This window comes from Agelaius phoeniceus, chromosome 5 (assembly GCF_051311805.1).
Source record: "Agelaius phoeniceus isolate bAgePho1 chromosome 5, bAgePho1.hap1, whole genome shotgun sequence".
NCBI classification, from domain to species: domain Eukaryota; kingdom Metazoa; phylum Chordata; class Aves; order Passeriformes; family Icteridae; genus Agelaius; species Agelaius phoeniceus.
The window spans coordinates 1,663,886-1,683,230 of record NC_135269.1 but is presented as its reverse complement, the minus strand read 5'-3'; the positions used below and the strand labels follow the sequence as shown (position 1 = coordinate 1,683,230).

The following is a 19,345-nucleotide window of genomic DNA, read 5'->3' as shown; positions in this document are numbered from 1 at the left end:
ATACTATAGTGTTTTAGACTATGGTTTTCAAAGCTTTAAAAATTAAAGTATCAGAAGTTTTGAAATATTCCACAAGTTCTTTCTATTTCCTTTATACCAAATGGGAGATGCTCCTCTTCTCCATCATACTAATGTGTGGCAAATTGTTGTCTTCAGGTCGCCTAAATTCTCTGTGGCTGTGTGGACCTTACTCAGGATTCTGTGCCATCTTTTGTGTCAATATAGGGGCCTCATAGTTCCTTAAAAGTGTGTGCCTGTGATCAACCCAATTTTGGACTTTGTAAACTTTCTCAATGAAACAATAAAAGGTTGAGATGTCAGATGCACAGACTTTAGGACTGGTATAGATGTTGGTAAAGATCTTTTGATGAAAATGCCTTTTAGGCAGATAGAAATATAATTGTGGCAGGAAACACTTCATCTAGGTCCTGATAATTCACTGAAGAAGTTGAGATCAATTTAAGAGTTATAATGTTGAAGTAGCCATAAGTAATTTTTTTACTATACAAGAGCATGTACTTGCCCTGAAGGTCTTATGCAAGTATAAGGATTAAACAGACTCAGTCTTTAGTGGTTCAGACAAATTTGAACACCACAGCAAGTGTCTGCAGGGAAAAACAAGAAGTGGGGTCACCTGGGAAACCCAAGAGAGAATGTCCTACTGTAGCATTGGCAGCAGAGGGGCTTCTTATTAGTGCTAAACCTGAAGGTTTCCTACAGGGAACCAAGGGCTTTCTAATGAAGGATTGAATTGGATTTGGTCTGTGCTCAGTGAAAAGCTCTTTGTTTCCAGTTCAAAAGCTTCAAGGGCTAAACATTTTGGATCCTGACACAGACATACTTCAGGCAACCTGCAAATACTAATCCACGCAAATTTATCTGGTACAAAACATTCTCTACGTCACCTCCTTTAAAGAAAACGCAGCACTTGTCTTTGGAGGGCTATTATTTCAGTTCTGTGATGGCCATTGTCACTGCTAATGACCAGGAAAATTTTTCAAACTTTGTACTGCTAAGGAGTTAAGAATTTGTGTTGGACAGACTATATTGACAGGAAAAAAAACACCCTTCAGACTTTTAGTGTCAGGAGACGTGAGAACCACCAGGGACAAAAACACTTCATAGGCTGAGAGCAGGGGCCTGGTGCTTCAAAAGCAAAGAGAAGCAAGCTCCCTGTGGTAGTATTTGGCTGTGTGGGTGCTTCTTTAGTGCTCAGGCTGCTGCCAGAGCAATGTTGGGCTTAAGCTTTAAGGTCACCTCCACTGTGATGGGGGAGCAATGGATGACTTTGAAAATGGAATGCAGGAAAACAAAATCAGGATTTTTTTTTCCCCTAGGACAATCAGCAGGGATCTATTGGGGGTGAGCAGGGCACAGAATTGAATGGGTGTTGATCAGAGTCTTTAATAATTTTATGTAAAATGAGCAGAAACAGGTCAGCAATGTTTTTAATGCATAATCATTCAAAGACCAGATAGCTCTGTAAGCAGCTGAGTCAGGCACAACATGCAGTCTTGGCATAGGATGAAGCTGGGGCTCAAACTGTGCAGGAAACTTTCCCCATGATCTGGAGAGGCACACCTTTCTGAATTTTAATACTGTTCAAATGTTGGGGTTTAAAAATCTGTCATAGTACACTCTGTCTGCTTCCTATGCCTTCAGTCGCTTTTCCTTCTCCAATAGAAACCAATGCATTAATGCCACGTGGTGTTTTACAGGAAAGAAGAAGTTCAAGAGGAGGAAAATCTACTGTCAGATCACTCAGCACCTGCTTCAGAACCACAAGATGTGGCAGAAGGTGATTGAGGATGAGGAGCGGTTAGCTGGGTCGGAGAAGCAAGGCACGGAGCAATCCCCACTGCACCAATCTTCAGAACAAATCCAGGCCATCAGGGAGGAGGAGGAGGAGAAAGGCAAGGCCAAGAAGGATGAAGAGGAGAACACAACTGTAGAACCAAACCAATGACAATATTTACAGCAGTATTTTAAGACAGATTGACTCGTGCACAGACTCTTTCTCAAGCCAGCACAGCATTTAGACACAACACTGTAGAAGTATGGGATAATGCGCCTACAGCTGTTTCATTTGTTTCTCTTTCCTTTTTATGGTGAGGTACATTGTTTAAACTCCTATGCTCAAGGAAGCTTTCACACTGCAACACCGGCTTTACAGACTTTCTTTGAAGAGATTTGGGGGTGGGTGGAATTATATAAATATATATATATATATATAGCCAGGGTTATTGGCTGCACACTTCAGCAAATTACATTTAATGATATATTATGGTCACTGTGATATTTACAGGAGAAAGTTATCTGAGGAAATGCTGCTTCTGAAGCACATTTGCAGTTAACAGTAAGGTACCAGTTAAGTAGCTTTTTGCTCTTAATGCTGAGGGATAAAAGTTCCAAAGCTTTATATGAATGCTGATGTATCCTGCCAACACATATGTGTGAGTGAGGGGGTGTTTGCAAGTGTGAGTGGATATGAGGAAATACAGCATGCTCTGAGTTCTTACCACACTAGCTGTAGCACATGTCCCGGCATACCACAAAAAACAGAAGGCCAGAATTGTAGAGAATTCGTGCCTGCAAGGGAACAATTTTGAGGAGCTTTGCTTTCCCTCCAGTCCCAGTTTGCACTCCAGCTGCAGGCAGCCTCCGTTCAGCAGCAGCAGCCCAGGAGCTGCTCTGGCCCTACCAGCTGTGCTGGCATCACCTCCTCCTCCTCCTCCTCCTCCTCCTCCTGGGCACCTCCAGGACTGCTGGCGACAGGGATGTGCCAGGAGGGCTGTTTGCAGAGGGGGCAGTGCCTGGCACAGCAGCCTGTGCCCTTGCAGAAGGCTGGCCCTGCCTGTGCCCTGCAGGGTGAATGTGCTGCAGGGCCACCCGTGTGAGTGGACACGCTGTCCTGTCCTGCCCTCACCCTGCCTCTGGGCATCCATCACCAAATGTGGCATTGAGAACAAAGCTAAACTGCTGGGGGACAAAGGAAAGGGAGCGTGGGGGCCAGGGGAAGAAGGCAAAGGGGGCATGAGGAGCTGCTTGGGCACAGGTGCCAGTCCTGGTGGGCTGGGCACTCAGTGTCCCAGGATCTGCTCTCATGGGCTTCACAGAACTTGGGTTTTTAGTGCCAGTTTGTTGCTGGCATTCTGCTTAGGAGCAGCATGTTTGATCCCACCAATATATTTTTCCTTTCTTCTTTTTTCTTTCTTCTTTTTTTTTTTTTAACAGAAAGAAAAAGATCAGACCTGTAAGAACAGCAGATCTTTTTGTTGTTGTTGTTGTTCTGTTCATTTGTTTTCTCTGTTGTTTATGCTGTGAGCCAAATGTCTATTTAAAAGGTTGGATATTCACTTTCAATATTTTATTTCACGATATATTTGTCAATGATTAGCTATCTAGATGTAAATATGGAAAAATTTTTATGGGTTCCTGTAGATAATGATATCTTTAAGAAAAAAAAAAAGAAAAAGAAAAAAAGGGAAAAGTTGTTTTGTAAAGATAATTTTTTAAAAAATAAATACAAAAACATTTTTATACAGTGTAGCCATTTCCAAACCCCACAAATAAAGTCTTGAGTAAGCTGTATGGACCCTTCTGAGAAACCAGCAGTCTACAGGATCAAGGCTTTAAAATATTAGTGCTCTTGGGGACTGGCAGCACCAAGCAGTACCCCACAATTTAGAGATTTGTTCCCACAGAAAGAGTTATATATATAACTTCAGTATCTCTCAGAACTCCTTTGACTATGTATGCTTTTTCTAGTTTGATTCTGCAGCCCATCACCAAGACGAGGGTTGCTTGTGAGAGTAAGATTCCTTGTGAAAGGCAGAGTTTGTAGAAGTCCTTTCTGTATTAAATTTCTGGCCTTACACCCATCACTTTTTGCTATTGTTACATGTTCACCAAATTTCATGGTCCTGTTGGCACCTCCCCAAAATGTTGGAAAACATTCTCTATCAAAGCCAATCACAGGTGTGTTATCACTTCAGAGTTCCTTCTTGCTTTGTGTTTCTGTCTGCTCAAAAGAGGATTTGGGGTTTTTGCTGTTGCATTTGCCTGATATTGCCCTGTCCTACTCTTACCAGTAGAAAATGTGTTTGCCTTTCAGCAGAGTAACTGGGGCAGGTTCTGAATGCTCTTATCAGCAGGAATATTTAGGAAGTGTTTTCAAGTGAAATCAGGAAGGCAAAGATGCAAATTGCACTGCTGTTTTAAAGGGAAAGGACATAGCAGAATTCATTCAAAAGAAACAAGTTGTCTCCAAGTTCTCAGCTAGTCTCCACCAATTCCAGCTTGTGTTGTTTTCATATCTCTTCAGTCACTTTGATAATTTTATTTGGGCTTTTCTTGTGCAAGTGATAACCATACCTTATAGTATGAGAAGGTTTTATTGTGCCTCATTCTGTCCTTTAAAAATTAAATTTACAGAGATGCTTTAAAATGTCACATCTCCAAGCACTTCTTTCTCAATTTTCAGTGCATAGTCACTGCAATTGGATTTGAATACTGGGGTTTATATTGCCTTTCCTGGAAGAGGAAAAAATTCTATTGCTGCAAGTTTAGTGGGTGCCCAGTTGGTAAAATTATGAAGAAGCATTCAAGAATGAGGCAAAATCCTGTAAGTAGGGTTTCACATATTCCTCTAAACTGGCATACACAGGGTTGGAAAGACCTAAGAGTAACTAAGAAAAGTTATCCTAAGATGTGCTGAAATGAAACCATTATATTTTTCTATCATTTTTGGTTGCCATTAAGTAAAATTAGTGTCAACTTTTAATTTGTTTTTCTGCATTGCCAAGGCAGCTGTTGGAAATCGATACACCATTGGTACCCCAGCCTGTTAATGGGGACAGTCATTGAACTTTATGGTGAAGAAATTGCTGACAGACTTAAAATGAGAATGATTGTTGTTTTTATCCAAACTAGAAAGAAATTCCACTGAAGAAGCTGAAGTGGCTGCGAGTGCTCAGCTTGGTAACAGGTGACTTTTTTTCTCCCACTTCAAATAGTAGTAATCCAATTTCTGCAGGTGGTCCCTCCTTATGAATCTGATTCTCAGTCTTTGAAGTGCATGTCTGGCAGGCAATGATCAGGAAATCTCCAAGTTGGCTTAGGTATAACACAAAATACCAGAGAGATTTTATGTCAAGAATGTGAAAAACTTTTTTTTTTTTTGGCTTTGGGATTCATAGATAATGAAGCAGGTAATTTAGGGGGCTTTTTACTATTTTCTAGTCCAAAGGAGGGAAAAGCTTTTCACCTGCAGTTACAGCAGCCTTTTGGGGGCAGAAGGTTTTCACTTTGTGTAGTCCTTTGGTATTGCAAGCACCAAATAAACCACAGCCTAAGAAATATTTTAGGAAGAAAAACGAAATAAATTAATTGTATTCAATCAGCAAAATGCTGTTCTTTTAGGTGGTATGTTTACAATGTTGATATGAATTCCTGGTGCATACCATATGTAAAGCAGTGTGGTAGACACTAAAGAAAGCAACCCCCATTTAAATGGTGTTTTGCAGTGGCAATCCAAAGTATTTTAGTTTTCTGTTCTTTAAAAACAAGAGGAGAATGACTAGATGATTTTTTTCCATTTGGATATTTTGTTTTCCCCACTTTAATGGCACTTGGTGACTGATCCTGTTCCCTTCTGGTCTAGAAGTTTGCCTGAAATGCTTTTGCAGTGCTTGCAGCTCCCAGTGCAGTGACAAAAGGACTCTGTGTGTCATGTAGCAATCACATGTAAACACTTTTGTCCCTATATTGGCGCTTTTGTTGATGGCCACGTGGTGTTTACCATGGAATAAAACTTCTCTCCTTACACTTGTGTTGCAGAGGGAACACGTGGAAGTAGAGAGTGTGAAAGCCCCAAACAATTTAATTACTTTTTAGGAGGAATGTAAGATATTAGCTTTTAAGAAACCAAAAATGCTGTGTCTAAAACCAATAGTTTCCACGATGCTCAAAGGGCCATAGTTTACTATGCTCTATATTTATGCTCTAATACTAAAATCTTGGCTTGTTTTTAGCTTATTTAATGTGCAGAGCATTTTGGCACTTGTCTCTGAAAATTATGTACTCCCTCCAGTAGGAAGATGGTGTTTGATGAGATGTTGCAAGCTGTGCATCAGAAGTGAATTGCAACAATCTAGGGAAAAGGGATTTTGCTGTGGTTTTGGCAGGATTTTGGATGGCCTTCATGTGTGAATGAAATCTTTTACACAGAGCTGTGTATCAACAAACGTGACATCATTCAGGGTGCTGGTTCTCATAGCAAGTGTGGTCTTATTATGGCAGGAAATGGTTCCCAGGGAAGATGTCATTTGAGAATGCTTTTGTTAATAATTCCAGGATAGTTTTAATCAGTTTTTGTTCTGACATCATATGTGAACTTCCTCTGCATCATCATCAGCCTAAAGATGGATTTGGGTCTTTACCATTAGTGTACCACTGTTAGAATTTCTTAAGATCCTGGTGGTCTGAATCTGGAAGAAAGTTAAAGCTACAGAGGTTCAAATTGATGTCTTTAAAGGTACCATTTGGCATCTAAGCAAATTTCCCTCCCAAGTCCCATTCTATGGATTCCACTTGACATAAAGTTCATTTGTTTTCTTTAAAAAAATCTAAATTTCTGTCTGCTTTTTTGCTAGAATTTCTTTTCTTTTTGAAATTTTGGCCCTGTCTTTCTTCAGAAATGCCATGGGAAGTAGAATGCAGTGTGAAGAGGCAAGGATCTTGCCAAATTGAGCATCAGAGCTTGTAAGGACTCTGTGTGGGCATCCACACAGATCTGTGAGCTGAGTAGGTGTGGGGGAGCTGTCAGCAACCTGGACTTGGAATCCTAGAGAATTTTGTCAATTTCTAAAATGAACCCCAAGCATTTTTGAAAGCTTAGCCATGAGTCTGATGCAGCAAAAGCTTTGTGGTTGGTGCTGGTTGTTAATGAAGTTCTTGTGCAAAGTCTGTGTGAGTCCTGCCACCACTGAGATGTTCCAACATCACATGGAAGGAAGGAAGGGTTCAATTCAAGAAGGAGAAGTTGCTGATCATTCCATGGCCTCGTGGGCAGAAGATTAGACAAACACATTGCCAGAGTGAAGGATTCACCTCTCTGCTGGCCTTAGAACTTGGGAGTTCCTCCCTGGCAGCTCAGAGCTGGGGAAATCAGTCCTCGAGTGGATGGGGCTGTACACAGGCAGGAGGGAAGTGAAACCTGCATTCTGTGGGAAGGAGCAAATAAAATCATAGTTCATTCTCAACCAGACTTTATAAAACAAAATTTATTTTCCTTTTCTTTCAAAAGCAAATGTAATCCTGCTGAAATGAAGTAAACATGGAGTTTCTGGGAGGTTAATTGCTGCTTGATGTTGCAGTATTAGTCAAAATGATGGCTAAGTGTTAAAGAGAAGATAATTATTCCCATTTTTTAGAGCAGGAGAGTCTTTTTGTTTTTCCTATTCTTCAGTGAAGTGAATCAACAAGTAAGAACATCCAGGGATCTTGGAGAACAATACATGTTAAGTGATTTTGAACAGATGAAAGAATCATAGAAATTAGGTGAGAGCTGTCTTAAGAAACATTGGAAGAACTTGAAGTATTATTGATTATTGGAGTAAATCTTTGATTTAGAGCAAAATAGCACCAGTACTTTTGAGAGCAATTTAGTGTGATCGATCTTTCTTTGAATTTCATCACTTTCTTTTAGCAAAATAACATTCCTCTGCAGGTAAATCAAAGCAGGATTTAGCCCCTGCTGTGGTAGATATTGAGTCCCAGTGTTGGAGGGAGCAGTGTGAGAATTATTCTCCATTTAAAACGTAATTATGATTTATTCAGAGGCCATTAGTGGGATTTTCCTGGCAGGCAGGTGTTCTTTTGATGAAAAATGCATCTCACCACCTCAGCAGGATGCAGATGTCACCTGAGTGAGCCCTGAGGACAAAGCTCCCCAGGAGCCTGGGGGCAGAACAGTGCTGGTGTATTTCTGCAGAGTTCATTTTCACAGTGACAAAAGGCACAAAAGGCAAGAGCTTGAGCTAGTTAACAACAGTTCTTTGATAAAAATGAAATGGTAAGCGCTGTGCAGTCTGAAACCCTGCCAGTGTCACTGAGGTGTACACACACAGACATTCCCCCCACTGCTTGCTCCTGTGAAACTGCTGTGAGTTCAGGTAAAACCAGCTGGCCTTGGGTGTGTCTGTCAAGCTGAAGGGTGTAGTAAATCAAGAAGAATTTTTGACTGAAATTGTTTAATTCTCCTTCATCAAGGAAAACTTTGCTTTGTGCAAGTGGAGGGGAAAAAAAATGTTTCATTTAAGCTTTTGAGGTTGCCAGTCTGTGCCAGTGGTTTCTTGCTCCCAAAGCTGTGTGTGCAGTATGTCTGAGATGTGGGAATGGGGCAGCAGAGGAGAATTGTTCTGCCCTGGATGCCAGAGGGAGTCTCTGTACTCTGGGGAGCACCACTGAAACCTGCAGGTGTGGAAAGAGCAGTGAATTAATTGGGGAAACCCAAATATTCCTGTTTTCTGTGTGGAAGCATAAGGGCAGGTGCAGAGGACTTTGCCACAAGCCATGTGTCCTTTTATGGCTGAATTCTTTTGTCCTGAGGCAAAACCATAGAAGTCAGATCAAATAATAGCTCAGTTTTCAATGCTGTCTTCCTGTACTGCAGCGAATGCTTAGAAACAATTGATGTGAATTAGCAACTGCTCTTTGCTTTTAAATATTTATTTAAAGGAGTTGGGAGGTTTTGATGATGCTTTTCATTTTCTTTCTCTGACCCTAGTCATTTTCACCCAGTGCTTTCCTAAAAAAAAAATAAAATAAAATAAAAAAGCTCTGTGATCTGGTCAGAGAGAAAGCAGGTTGGGGTTGGCCTTGTGTGTACATACTGCTTTTGGTAGAAAGGCTGCTAAAATCTGTTAAAGCTGATGTTCCTTCTCAAAATTCCTGCCTGATCCTGAAACACAACAAAAACCTGTATTTGAATGCAAAATGTTGAATTGTGTTTGTAAACCTTGATAGAGTACTGCAGATGGTGTCCCAAAAGATCAAAGCCAACGTTAATAACTGCTCTGTGGTGTTGATGATATCTTTAATATTTCAACCATGTCAGCGTACTTTTGATCATTACTTCTCTAAAGTTAAGTCTTCTTCTCTTGAATAATCAATATCAGATGTTTGCATGATGGAAAGTAATTTAAGTTCACTTTTCAAAAAGCAGTGATTCATACTGTGGGTTACGTTTGTTTAACAGATTCACATTTTCACTGATGGGTGGCAGTTTTTTTTTCTTTTTAGTGCTTTTGATAGAAGAATATCTAGGATATTTTCCAACAAAAACACATTTTTTCACCTTTTCCTCCAGTTGTGGAAGAAATACCTTCCAAAATTAATCCTTTTCCAATGCAGTTTGGCCTGTCTGGGTAACGATATGCAAGTATGTATATCATGTAGAAGATGTGACTGAAAAAATTTAAAGTCCCATTTTGGTAAAGTAATCAAGAAATTAACCTAGCAAGATTACAACCCTTTCTAAATTAAAATCTCGGGTGTGCCAATATATTTGAAGCACTTCACCCCCACCAGATTTGATGGCCAAATTATACAAATTTTTTTATTTTAAAATTTGCAACAGGCCAGACAATTTTTTTTTTCTAACTTCAGGAAACACTGAGAAATTTGGTGGTCTTACATCCTGTCCTGTGAGGGTTGGCTCCTGGTCTGGGACCTTGGGGCAAAATTATTTTAATGATGCTTATTCAGACTCAGCTATAGTAGCAGGTTTCCACAAATCACTCGTGTACTACAAATTCAATCCCTCCTTGATTTTTGTTTCACTTCAAAAGGTGAGAAAAAGATGGGGGGAGTGTAATTTTATATGGCTCTATTTGACAAAGGCTTTTGTGTACCTTTATAATTCTTTTGAAGCAATATTTTAAAAAATAACTGCCAGCCAAAGTGGCAATGCAGAGAAGTGCCATCTTGTTTAGGATTTGTACACGCCAGTTTTTAACACAGTGTTCTTTTCACTAAGTACTGCATATGTTAATTTATATTTATATATTGTCAATATTGTTGTAACCAAGCTTCTCCTTTCTAAACACTTCAGGAACAAGGCCTTGTATTTTTAGGTGATTTTCATAAACAGAATAATTCTTTTCCTTTCACTAGTATCTTGCACTCGATACATGTAGCAATACCTAATATATTCTCTTCACAAGTATTTGTTAAGTGATTTAGTTAATGGCTGATAAATGTTTTGTACAAAATAGATTCTGTACAGGAAAAAAAATCTTTTAGATAAACATTATTTATTTTTACTGTTTTGTAAGTTAGACACTATAATGAAGCTCCTTTTTGCCAGAATTACTGGAAGTGCCTCTTGGTAAAATGTATTATACAGTAAATATGTATTCAAAATTATTAGAAATACTTGTCACAAAATGAACAATGTGGATGTTGCAATGTGAAGACAAATGTACAACATAAATATAATTCTGTGGTATCCTGTTGGCTGTGTTTCTTCTTCCTTTATTGAACAAAATTGCTTTTGGTCCCCAGCTTTAAGTATCAGACTACAAATGACTTGTACCCTCTTTTGACTCTGATTCAAATCCAGTGAAAGCTTGTATATATTGAATTATCATTTTAGCTGCCAGCCCTGCTTGGTGTGTGTTAGTGACCCAAGCTCTTGTTTATTGGTATCTCATTTCCTGAGACTTTTACCTGCAGAATTCTGCACTTTGCTTCAGATCACTAATAAATCCCATGTTCAATCCTTTGTGACTCAACCAGTCTATGGAAAGCCTCATTAAAACCATTCTTCTTTAACGCTAGCCAGTATTTCAGCATCCATCATCAGTGTACCACTCAATCCAATTAATTTGGATTGGATGTGGTCAGTAGTACAGGGCAGCATTCAGCAATGCACAGTGACTAATGCTTCCAGAGAAAATGAAATGTGTTACTTTAACAGTTTCCCATATTAATGATAGCAGTAATCTGTTAAAGTGGGACATCAGTGAGTGAAATCAATTTTCTTGCCATTATATTGATAAGTGTGCTGTCATTTTTCAGTGTAAAATTTTACTAGTCTTTTATGTGGGCTAGAATTGACATCTAGCTACTGTCTTTACTCACTGTTTATAATTTCAAAAAAAGGATCTCACAGCTGTCAAAAATTTTACCCATTTTTAAAGTTTTATTACCTACTTTCATCAAAGACCTGGAGGCTTAATTGATTTGAAATGGTTGCATAAAAATTATCTAGATCAACCATGTCTTCAAACCCTCTTTTCCTGTAAGGGAAAAATTAACAGATTCCAAAATCCTCAAGAATATCTGCCACGTATCTGGCTGTCAGTTTTCAAATGCCCCCCAGTTTATTTATCCTCTGGCTAAAAATCTGAATGAAAAAAATTGGAAGGAAATTTGCACCAGGTAGTGTTTGGGAAGATAGGAGTTAGAATCATTGCCAGGAGGAAAGTAAAATATGTTTACACCTATTGCAAGGGAACTGCTTCTAAGCCAGCAGCTGGTCTGTCCCAAACACTTACTATCTCAAGAGCATGTAATTAATGGATGTTAAATTCACAGAGAGGAATGCAACTGGAGTAGCAAAGAGAAACTTTTGCCTCACCATTTCTCATCACAAAGAGCAGGGGCTACCAAGGTAAGGAATGCATTTGTCTGAAAATCCCCAAACTCTCTCTGGAGCTCTTCAAACAGCGAGAGGTTCCCATGGGAAGAGCTGGGCAATAAAACAGGGCAGGAGCAGTGAATCTGCTAATGAGACCACACATGAGCCTGCCTCTCCTGGAGTTCTGCTAAAGCATAAAGGAGACCATGAGCACAGCACCTCTAAGCTCAATTAAATGTTGCATTTTCCAGGTGTCAAATTACCTTAATTGCAGGGCAAATGCAGTTGCCTAAAAGCACTTGAAGTGTTTCACTGCAAACACAACTCTCGGAGAACTATTGGGGCTTTGTTTTGCAATGCTTGCTTTCAATGTGTGTTCAATTAACTCATCAAAATCCTGTGGAAATCAGCCCGATGCCCCCACGGGTTCCCCAGATATTGTCAGTGGTTAATGCAGGGATGGAAGAGCAGCAGCTTGGACAGGAGGGTAACCTGCAGGTGCTACCCTGGCTGCTGGGGTCTGTAGCTTTGGGGTTGCCATCTCACACCATCCAAAGGAGAATTTTTAACCACTCCACACCTGGTTCCCAGAGACCTGGTGTGCTGCAGTGGAAGTTGTCAAAACTTAACTATTTTGTTCAACAGCTTCACTGCCAGAGGTGACAGGAACCTTGCATTAATTCATGAGGAAACATGCAAGTTTCAAGTTTAAACTGAAAATTCTGGTGGTTTTTGTCACACCCAATGTGGATTGCCAGCTATAATCCCTGAACAGCCTGGGATACACACAGGCAGAACGGTTTGGAAGTCTACTACAGATGAAAGGTTGCTGCAGCAGCTGCTTGTCTCCAGGCAGGAAATACACAGCAGAAGGTTCCTGTTTGATCTGCACAATGGCTTCATTTAATGTGCCTTTTGTTGCTGATAAATTACTTCCTTTCTCAATCCCTTGCAGGTGGTGATTGTTTGTTACTGTTCTTGCTAAAGGTGTCATATTCTACAAATTCAACACGTTCAGTGTAATCAGCTCTTCTGCTCTGTTCTTGGTACCTTCTCTCTCTACATTTCTAGGCAAAATCTTTGGGTTTAAACCTACTTCAAAGAACTTATCTTCATTAAGGAAAGTGCTATGGGACTATTTTTAAGATTAATGGCATTAATCTCTGGTAGCTGGACAAGTTCCAGTTTCACTTATTACATCTTTATATACAGAAATTCTCCCCAAAGCTCCAGTGGGTGCAAATGCTTCCTGCCCTGAAGAATGCCACATCCCTGGATTTCTCATTCATCCTGTTTGTTGTACTCCCTCAGAAACAGGTCTCACAGGGCCCTCTGGGATCTTTATAAAGTGTGGTGCTGTATAAAAAAAAACATAGTAATTCCGTTCAAATGTCTCCTTAGAACTCTGCCATTTGAGCATTTGAGGGTGAGGGCAGGGGCAGGGCAGGGGCAGTGGGTTGGGTTTTTTGCTTGGTTTTTTGCTTGTTTTTTTTACTAACCATTCAGGAAGGAAAACCTCTGATTCATTTTACCTGATCAATCACCTTCTGCAAGTGCTTGCAAGGTAATGTACAACCATTGATCACTCTCCTAGAAATTGCCTCAGGTACCAGGCACAGAGAGCATGCACAGAGGAGGTGATGTTCTGTGGTCAGGGTGCAGTAAAGAAAGGAAGGCCTTTACTGCCACTCCTATTTTTGAAAATTTTTCTTCCTTATGTCTCATGCAAGGGGCTGAAAATGTAAATATCAGGAATAATTTGATGAGTGCCTCAGAGTAAAGAGACTATTCAGTAGGATCTTTGCATATCCTAATAACAAGAAGTTATACAGGTCCAAAATATAATTGGAACGTTTTTCTATTGCTTTGCTGTCCTTTGGTAAGAAAACTATTCTTTGAGGATAGATCTGGAAGTCTTTAGTTGGACAAGAAAGTCCCCAAGGCTGAAATTCCCCCAGCAATCCCCAAGAGTTTCTAAAAGCCAAATTTATTCTTTAAGTATTATTTGTCTCTGGTTCTTTGGTGTGGAATGGGTACCCAAGGTTTGTTCTGGCAGTGGGGTTCCTACTCAGTTATATTCTTACCAAGCCTGTTCCTAGGACTGGCAACAAAAAGAAGAGGAAGATTAATGTTGAGAATTTAATAATCGGTAGCAGTAGAGTAGCATAACTAAAGCAATTAAAATTTTATAGGCAGTGAAACTAGAATGCCTTATTAGTAAACTGCAAATGTCTTCCCTCTTTCTGCCTGACATTGACTGTAAGCTGCACATTTACAGTATCTGTTGCTCAGGGTTGGAGCATTTACATGTCAGCAAAAATAAAATATTAAAGGAGCATTTGGCCAAGTTTCAATGAGAGTAGTTGAAGACTCATTCCACCAAGGGTTTAAAAGTAACTTTGCTTTGTAGCACAATATTAAGGCTTGCAAACGTATTCTCTGTTAGATGGTAGGAATCACTTAAATTCAGATTTAAGGTGATATTAATATGTTTCTGTTTGTGTTTTTAAACAGTATTTTCCTTCTAGCAGATTAAAGTGCATTCTGTTGGAATACTATTTTTTAAAATGTCTTTTAGGAAGGAAAACATTTCATGCCTCCAAAGGCTGGCCCACAAAGCTGCTGTGCTGTCAGTGTAATGGTGGGCCTGTGTATGAAGATAATGCTTGTTACAGCCATTCACTCTGGCTAGACAAGGCTTTGTAAGTATAATTAGTTTAACCTGTGCTTTAGAAATGAAGGTGGTCTGGCTTCTAATTTCCTGCTACCAATACAAAGTAGGAATCAAAGAAAACAGACCTCAAGGAACAAGCTTCAGTCTGGTTCTTTGTCCTGTAGCTGCTTTAAAGGTTTTTTTCCAATTACAGAATATGTATACATGAGTAGGTAATTTCTTTTAGGACTATAGGAAAGCAAAACCTTGCTTGTCTGGTTGATTGTCCAGCAAGCATCCAGTGGGTTTTGTGTCATTGTGCTGTGGGAGGCACTGAAAAGTGACAAGCAAGAGGTATCATGTCCAGTATTGTAATTGGCAGTGATTTTTTTCTCATGTCTCAGTCCTTGGTAGTGAATTGTGCAGGGTGATGTACTGCATTGCCTTTCCATGGGACATCATGGACTGCAAGGCCTGGAAAACCAAGAAATTCCTACCTGGATGAGATTTTCTGTCAGATAAATTTACTGAATTTTAGGGAGGATCTGGTGTTCATTTACTCTGAGCATCTTGAAAAGCATTGCAGAGGACATAAGTACAGTCATTTTGGAGGAACTGCTATAATTAGTTCATAAAGGAAGGGTGATATTCTTCTGGAGGTGTAAGCAAATTTCCATAATGGAAAATACCTCCCCCAAGTGGTTTTGGGGAAGTTCCAGTTAAGATATCACTGCCTATAAAGAAGTCAGAGACAGCTATGTAACAAAATTTCAGTAAAAGACCAACTGTGGTAAAAACCTGACACTGCAGTTTTAAAATGAACCAAAAATCCAGAAAACATGAGAGAATTGCACTAAATCTTGTGGGCCCTGTTCTTCAAAGCACTGCTGCTTTCTAAAGGACATTAAACCAGTCTGTAGGTATTTTTCTGAGAGCATGGAGGACAAGGCTCTGGTGCTTATCAATACAATTTGTAGCGTAATTTCAGAGGATTTTTGTAACAAATTTAGGAATCTGATAATGAAACTTCACTTATTTTAAAGGACAGTGTGGTAAAGGTTACCAGTGGCAGAATAACTGGAATCTGTGTCAGAAATCTTTGAAAGCAGCAAGGTCAGCAGTGAAGATTAAAGGTCATGCAAAACTAGCACGGGTCCGGTATTGTGTAAACCCAGTGTTCCTAATAATGGAAGGAAATGGCCTGGAAGCTGTTCTCTTCAAGAGGCTGAAAGAGCTCATAATCACTAAGTCTCCTAATCACTAATTACTGTGGACTACTAGGCACCCTGATATCTCTTAGAAAAGGGGAAATAGATTTCCAAGTTTCCAAACCAAAGAAGGATACAAGACACTTTAAGTACAAAATGTGAATTAGGTGTAGTGTAATAAAATTCCAGCCACATTAAGAGCCCAAAATGGAGAAATAATGAAGGGAAGGATAATAATTTGTATTAAATCTAGGAAAGCAGAAGCCTACTCTGTGTTTGGCTGTGTGAGTGAGGTTTTAGCTGCCATGGGAACCTGCTGTACTGCAGAGGGTGGGAGGGAACGAGAAGGGAAAAGGAAGAAGAATTTTTAAGTTTAATACCTTTTCTGTTTATATAATCAAAGCCTACAGGACAGCAGAAGACAGGATTTACAGCCTCTTTTAGCTCAACAAACTACAGAGGGAGCTAGTCACATTCCTCACCGTTACCTAAACTTTAAAATAAATGTTTCAGCAGCTGTGACCTTGTGGCAGGTAAAACTCAAGGTGGGAATGAAGTCTTCAAAATTTTCCTTTTCTTTCCTTGTGGCAAAGGACTTGACTGAGTGTCCCATATATTCTGTCCTCCCCCTTGATGGATATTTTCCCTCTGTTGTTTTTGTTGGGCTTTTTTCATGTTGACAGGGACATTACCCCGTGGATTTTGGGCAGAACAAGAAGGACCAGGGACTGGATAAAAAGTGTTTGTGAATCTCCTGTCCACCCTCCAGCCTGTCTTCTCTCACACACTCCCCATTTTCTTTTTTTTTTCCCCCAAGTCCATTCCCCCTTGAATTCTTCTGTTTCCTGGAATTAAGCAATTAATAAGATCAGAGTTTTGGGTTGGTTTTTTTTCTCTCCAGAAAGCTTTGTCACGTGCCTCATCAAACTTACAGCAACTTACAAAGAAAAATACCCCCTGGGAGCTGTTTAGGTGCTCCTCATGATTCCCATCAGGGCACCCAGCCCCTTTGCTTTGCTGGTGTGCCCAGTGTCCTGGAATTGATAGGAGGGGACAGAGGAAGAAAAACCTGAGCAGGTGGGGGAGGAGGATGGGGGGCAGACAAATTGCAAATGCTCAGGCAAAACAAGAGACAAAACGAGTTCCCCCACCCGCATTCTCTTCCTTTCTCTACCTCCAGAATAAGATGTACATCCACAGACAGGGTCATTTCTGAGAGGAGGTTTTCCCCTCCAGTTTTTCCCTTTTCTGTGCATGCCAGTGTGGGTTTGCATGAGCAGTAGAGGAAGCTTACCTATGAAAACTGGTGGGCACCATCTCTGGGGATTCCTGCTGCCAGGTAAGATTTGGCTTTTCTGCTTCTCTTTGTTGCTTGACCTTTTTATAGAGGGTGTCTCTTAGCTGGGCTCATGGGTGAGCTGTCTGTCTGTCTAGCCAGTGCAGCAAGTGCAGCTCCTGTGCCTGTCTAAGGCTAAGGAGGCTTACTGCAGAGTGAGGGATTTCCCAGAGGGGGAAGGATGTTCTCTCACTGCCTGCACTCTGCATGAGTGAAGGGGCACTTCTGGAGGTGTCCCAGCCTGCTGGGTGTGTGCTCAGGGACAGGGCTGTCCCTGGAGCTGACCCTCAGGCACAGGTGCCCATGCCAGCCCTCGGGATGTGAGTGCCACCAGGCTGTGCCACAGGTGAGCTCCTGGGAGTGCTTCTGGGGGGATGGAGAGCAGGGAGGGCTCCCACAGCCCAGCAGCTGAAGGCAGGGATAGAAAGAGGGGTCTAAGCCCCAGCTGTGGGCCCAGAAGAGTCAGGGACAAGGTGTGAGCATGGCCAGCAGTTGTCCTTCAGGAAGAGTGTCACCCACCAGACAGTGTCACTCAGCTGTTACAGCTGTGGTGAAGCACAGCTGGAGTGCTGCAGTGTGTCACCCTGATTTTTTAAGATTTTCTAAGCCTTCTGATGTTTACATTCTTGTAGCAAACTTTCTCACACACTTTCTGTAAATAACTTATTGTATTGCATTCTTTTATAGAAGAAGAGAAATTTGATAGACTGTTGGTTTGTCCAGTGTCATTGGAGAGATGGGTGGATGGGTCACTCAGGGACAGAGTTTAGTGGTGGACTCTCAGTGCTGGATCTACAGATGGACTCAATGATCTCAGGGGTATTTTCCAGCCTAAACAATTCTATGATTCTATGGTTACCTTTTTCTGGCATTCCTGCCATGTTTGGAAAGGAAGTGTTTAGACATTCTCTGTCCTCATCTTCTGTGTCACCAGAGAAATATGGTATGGTGACAACCTGAGGCCATCCTTGGATAGAACCAGAGATGTCCCTCACCTCCCACTGGAACTGACAGTCTATAAGGAATAGTCCCACTGTAACACCAACAGTGCCAAAAGAATTTGAGTGGCAAATCTGTGATTACAGTGAATCAGTCCTGTGTGTTCTGGTTTCACCAAAGAGGAAGGATCAAAACCAATGGTGCAGCTGGCTGTGGTTCAGCTGGGCACATTTCTCTATGCTCTGTCTTGTGTTAATTCTTCCATCAGAGGCATTGTCAGGGCAACCAGACTGATGCTCTGAGATACATGGCTGCTCTGAAAACTACCAACCTCCTTAAAGCCATGCCTCAAGAGCAGCTGGGGATATATTAAACCTGCAGATATCTACATATATATATACACCTGGGGAAATATTAAAACCTGTAGATATCTATATATATATACCTGGGGATATATTAAATCTGTAGATATCTATATATATATACCTGGGGATATATTAAAACCTACATGGATATCAGGACTTCCTTGAACTCTTCAATTTGACAGTGAGACAATAAAAGTAAACAATTTTTATGCTGTAATAATGTGAGCATAAGTGTTGTTTCAGCTCTGCTGTCCATTTGAGATTTGTTTCAGCTCAGTGGAACACGAGCTTGCATGCTGCTGTCAAGCATCAGTTTATCATATTCCACTACCTCCACACCACCACAGCAATTTTTTTGTGTTCTGGCCAATCCTGCATGTGGGGTGCAGTGGAGGAGACCCTCTACACCTCTGCCCATCTTCTCTAGCTGGAAGATGCTTTGCTCAGAGACAAGGACAATTCATTGAGCTGTGGTGCATATGTTTTCCTTTTCCAGGTTTTGGGGCTTTTTCATTCCAAAATTGCTGTAAATATGCTGAGCATTTCAAACCTTGCAGTAGAGGCTATTTGATGTGCTTACATGGCAGCACACCTCATGTGATTGTCATAAAAGGATTTATGCTGTGAGGTACATGCTGGTTTTCCCCATTGTACAGGTTCAAAAGTGGGGTTCAGGTTCAAAAGTGTGACTTTTCCCAAGATATAAAGAAAATCAGAAGCAGAACAGGAATAGATGCAATAAGTGTTCAGTAAGCACAAAAAAATTATTTTTTTATTGCAAAAAAACCTCTATACTCTTAGTGTTGATAAGGAAATACATTAGAGTTCCTGTCAGGACAGTGAGAAATGCAAACATTTCTCTTATATATAGTCATAGCTCTTATTTCAAATGATGGAGAGATCTTGGTGAAAATTGTGGTGCCACAAAGTCCTTTTGTCTTGTTGATATAAGAACAGAGCCTAAGAACAAATATTAGCATCTAAAGATACAATTTTGTTATTTTCACCTGTATTTCTGGTCAAACAGGTGCCTCTTTGGGAAGCCATGAAAATACATGCATCCAGAGGTATAGACATAAATCCATACATATTTTTAACTTGTGTAAGATGTTTCTTCAGACAAACATGAGAGAACAGGAACTTTTCCTATTCATATTTTCAGGCAGCCGTTCTGTAAAACATAGGACTGCCTAAAAGTGA

At 40.5% G+C, this 19,345-nt stretch overlaps 2 protein-coding genes across 10 annotated transcripts in view; both read left to right on the top strand.

The window, feature by feature from the left end:
- The window catches only part of PDE3A (phosphodiesterase 3A), a 219,397-nt gene extending 208,882 nt beyond the window's left edge, over positions 1-10,515 (top strand). For all 3 annotated transcript variants that reach the window (XM_077178110.1, XM_077178113.1, XM_077178112.1), the window contains one exon: positions 1,719-10,515. In XM_077178110.1, coding sequence (XP_077034225.1) covers positions 1,719-1,966 — 248 coding nt within the window. In that variant the 3' untranslated portion in view covers positions 1,967-10,515. The remainder of the gene's footprint in view (positions 1-1,718) is intronic.
- A 5,407-nt stretch (positions 10,516-15,922) lies between these two features.
- LOC129119378 (solute carrier organic anion transporter family member 1C1-like) overlaps positions 15,923-19,345 on the top strand; it is a 47,957-nt gene continuing 44,534 nt past the window's right edge. For 2 of the 7 annotated variants that reach the window (XR_013182242.1, XM_077178106.1), the window contains exon 1: positions 16,447-16,844. Coding sequence is in view for 2 of the 7 variants with exons in the window: in XM_077178106.1 (XP_077034221.1) it covers positions 16,760-16,844 (85 nt within the window). In the remaining 5 variants the exon portion in view is untranslated. Of the gene's footprint in view, positions 16,051-16,446; positions 16,845-17,022; positions 17,188-19,345 lie in introns of those variants that run through there. The other 5 variants (XM_077178108.1, XM_077178103.1, XM_077178101.1 and 2 more) reach the window with 5 other exon arrangements.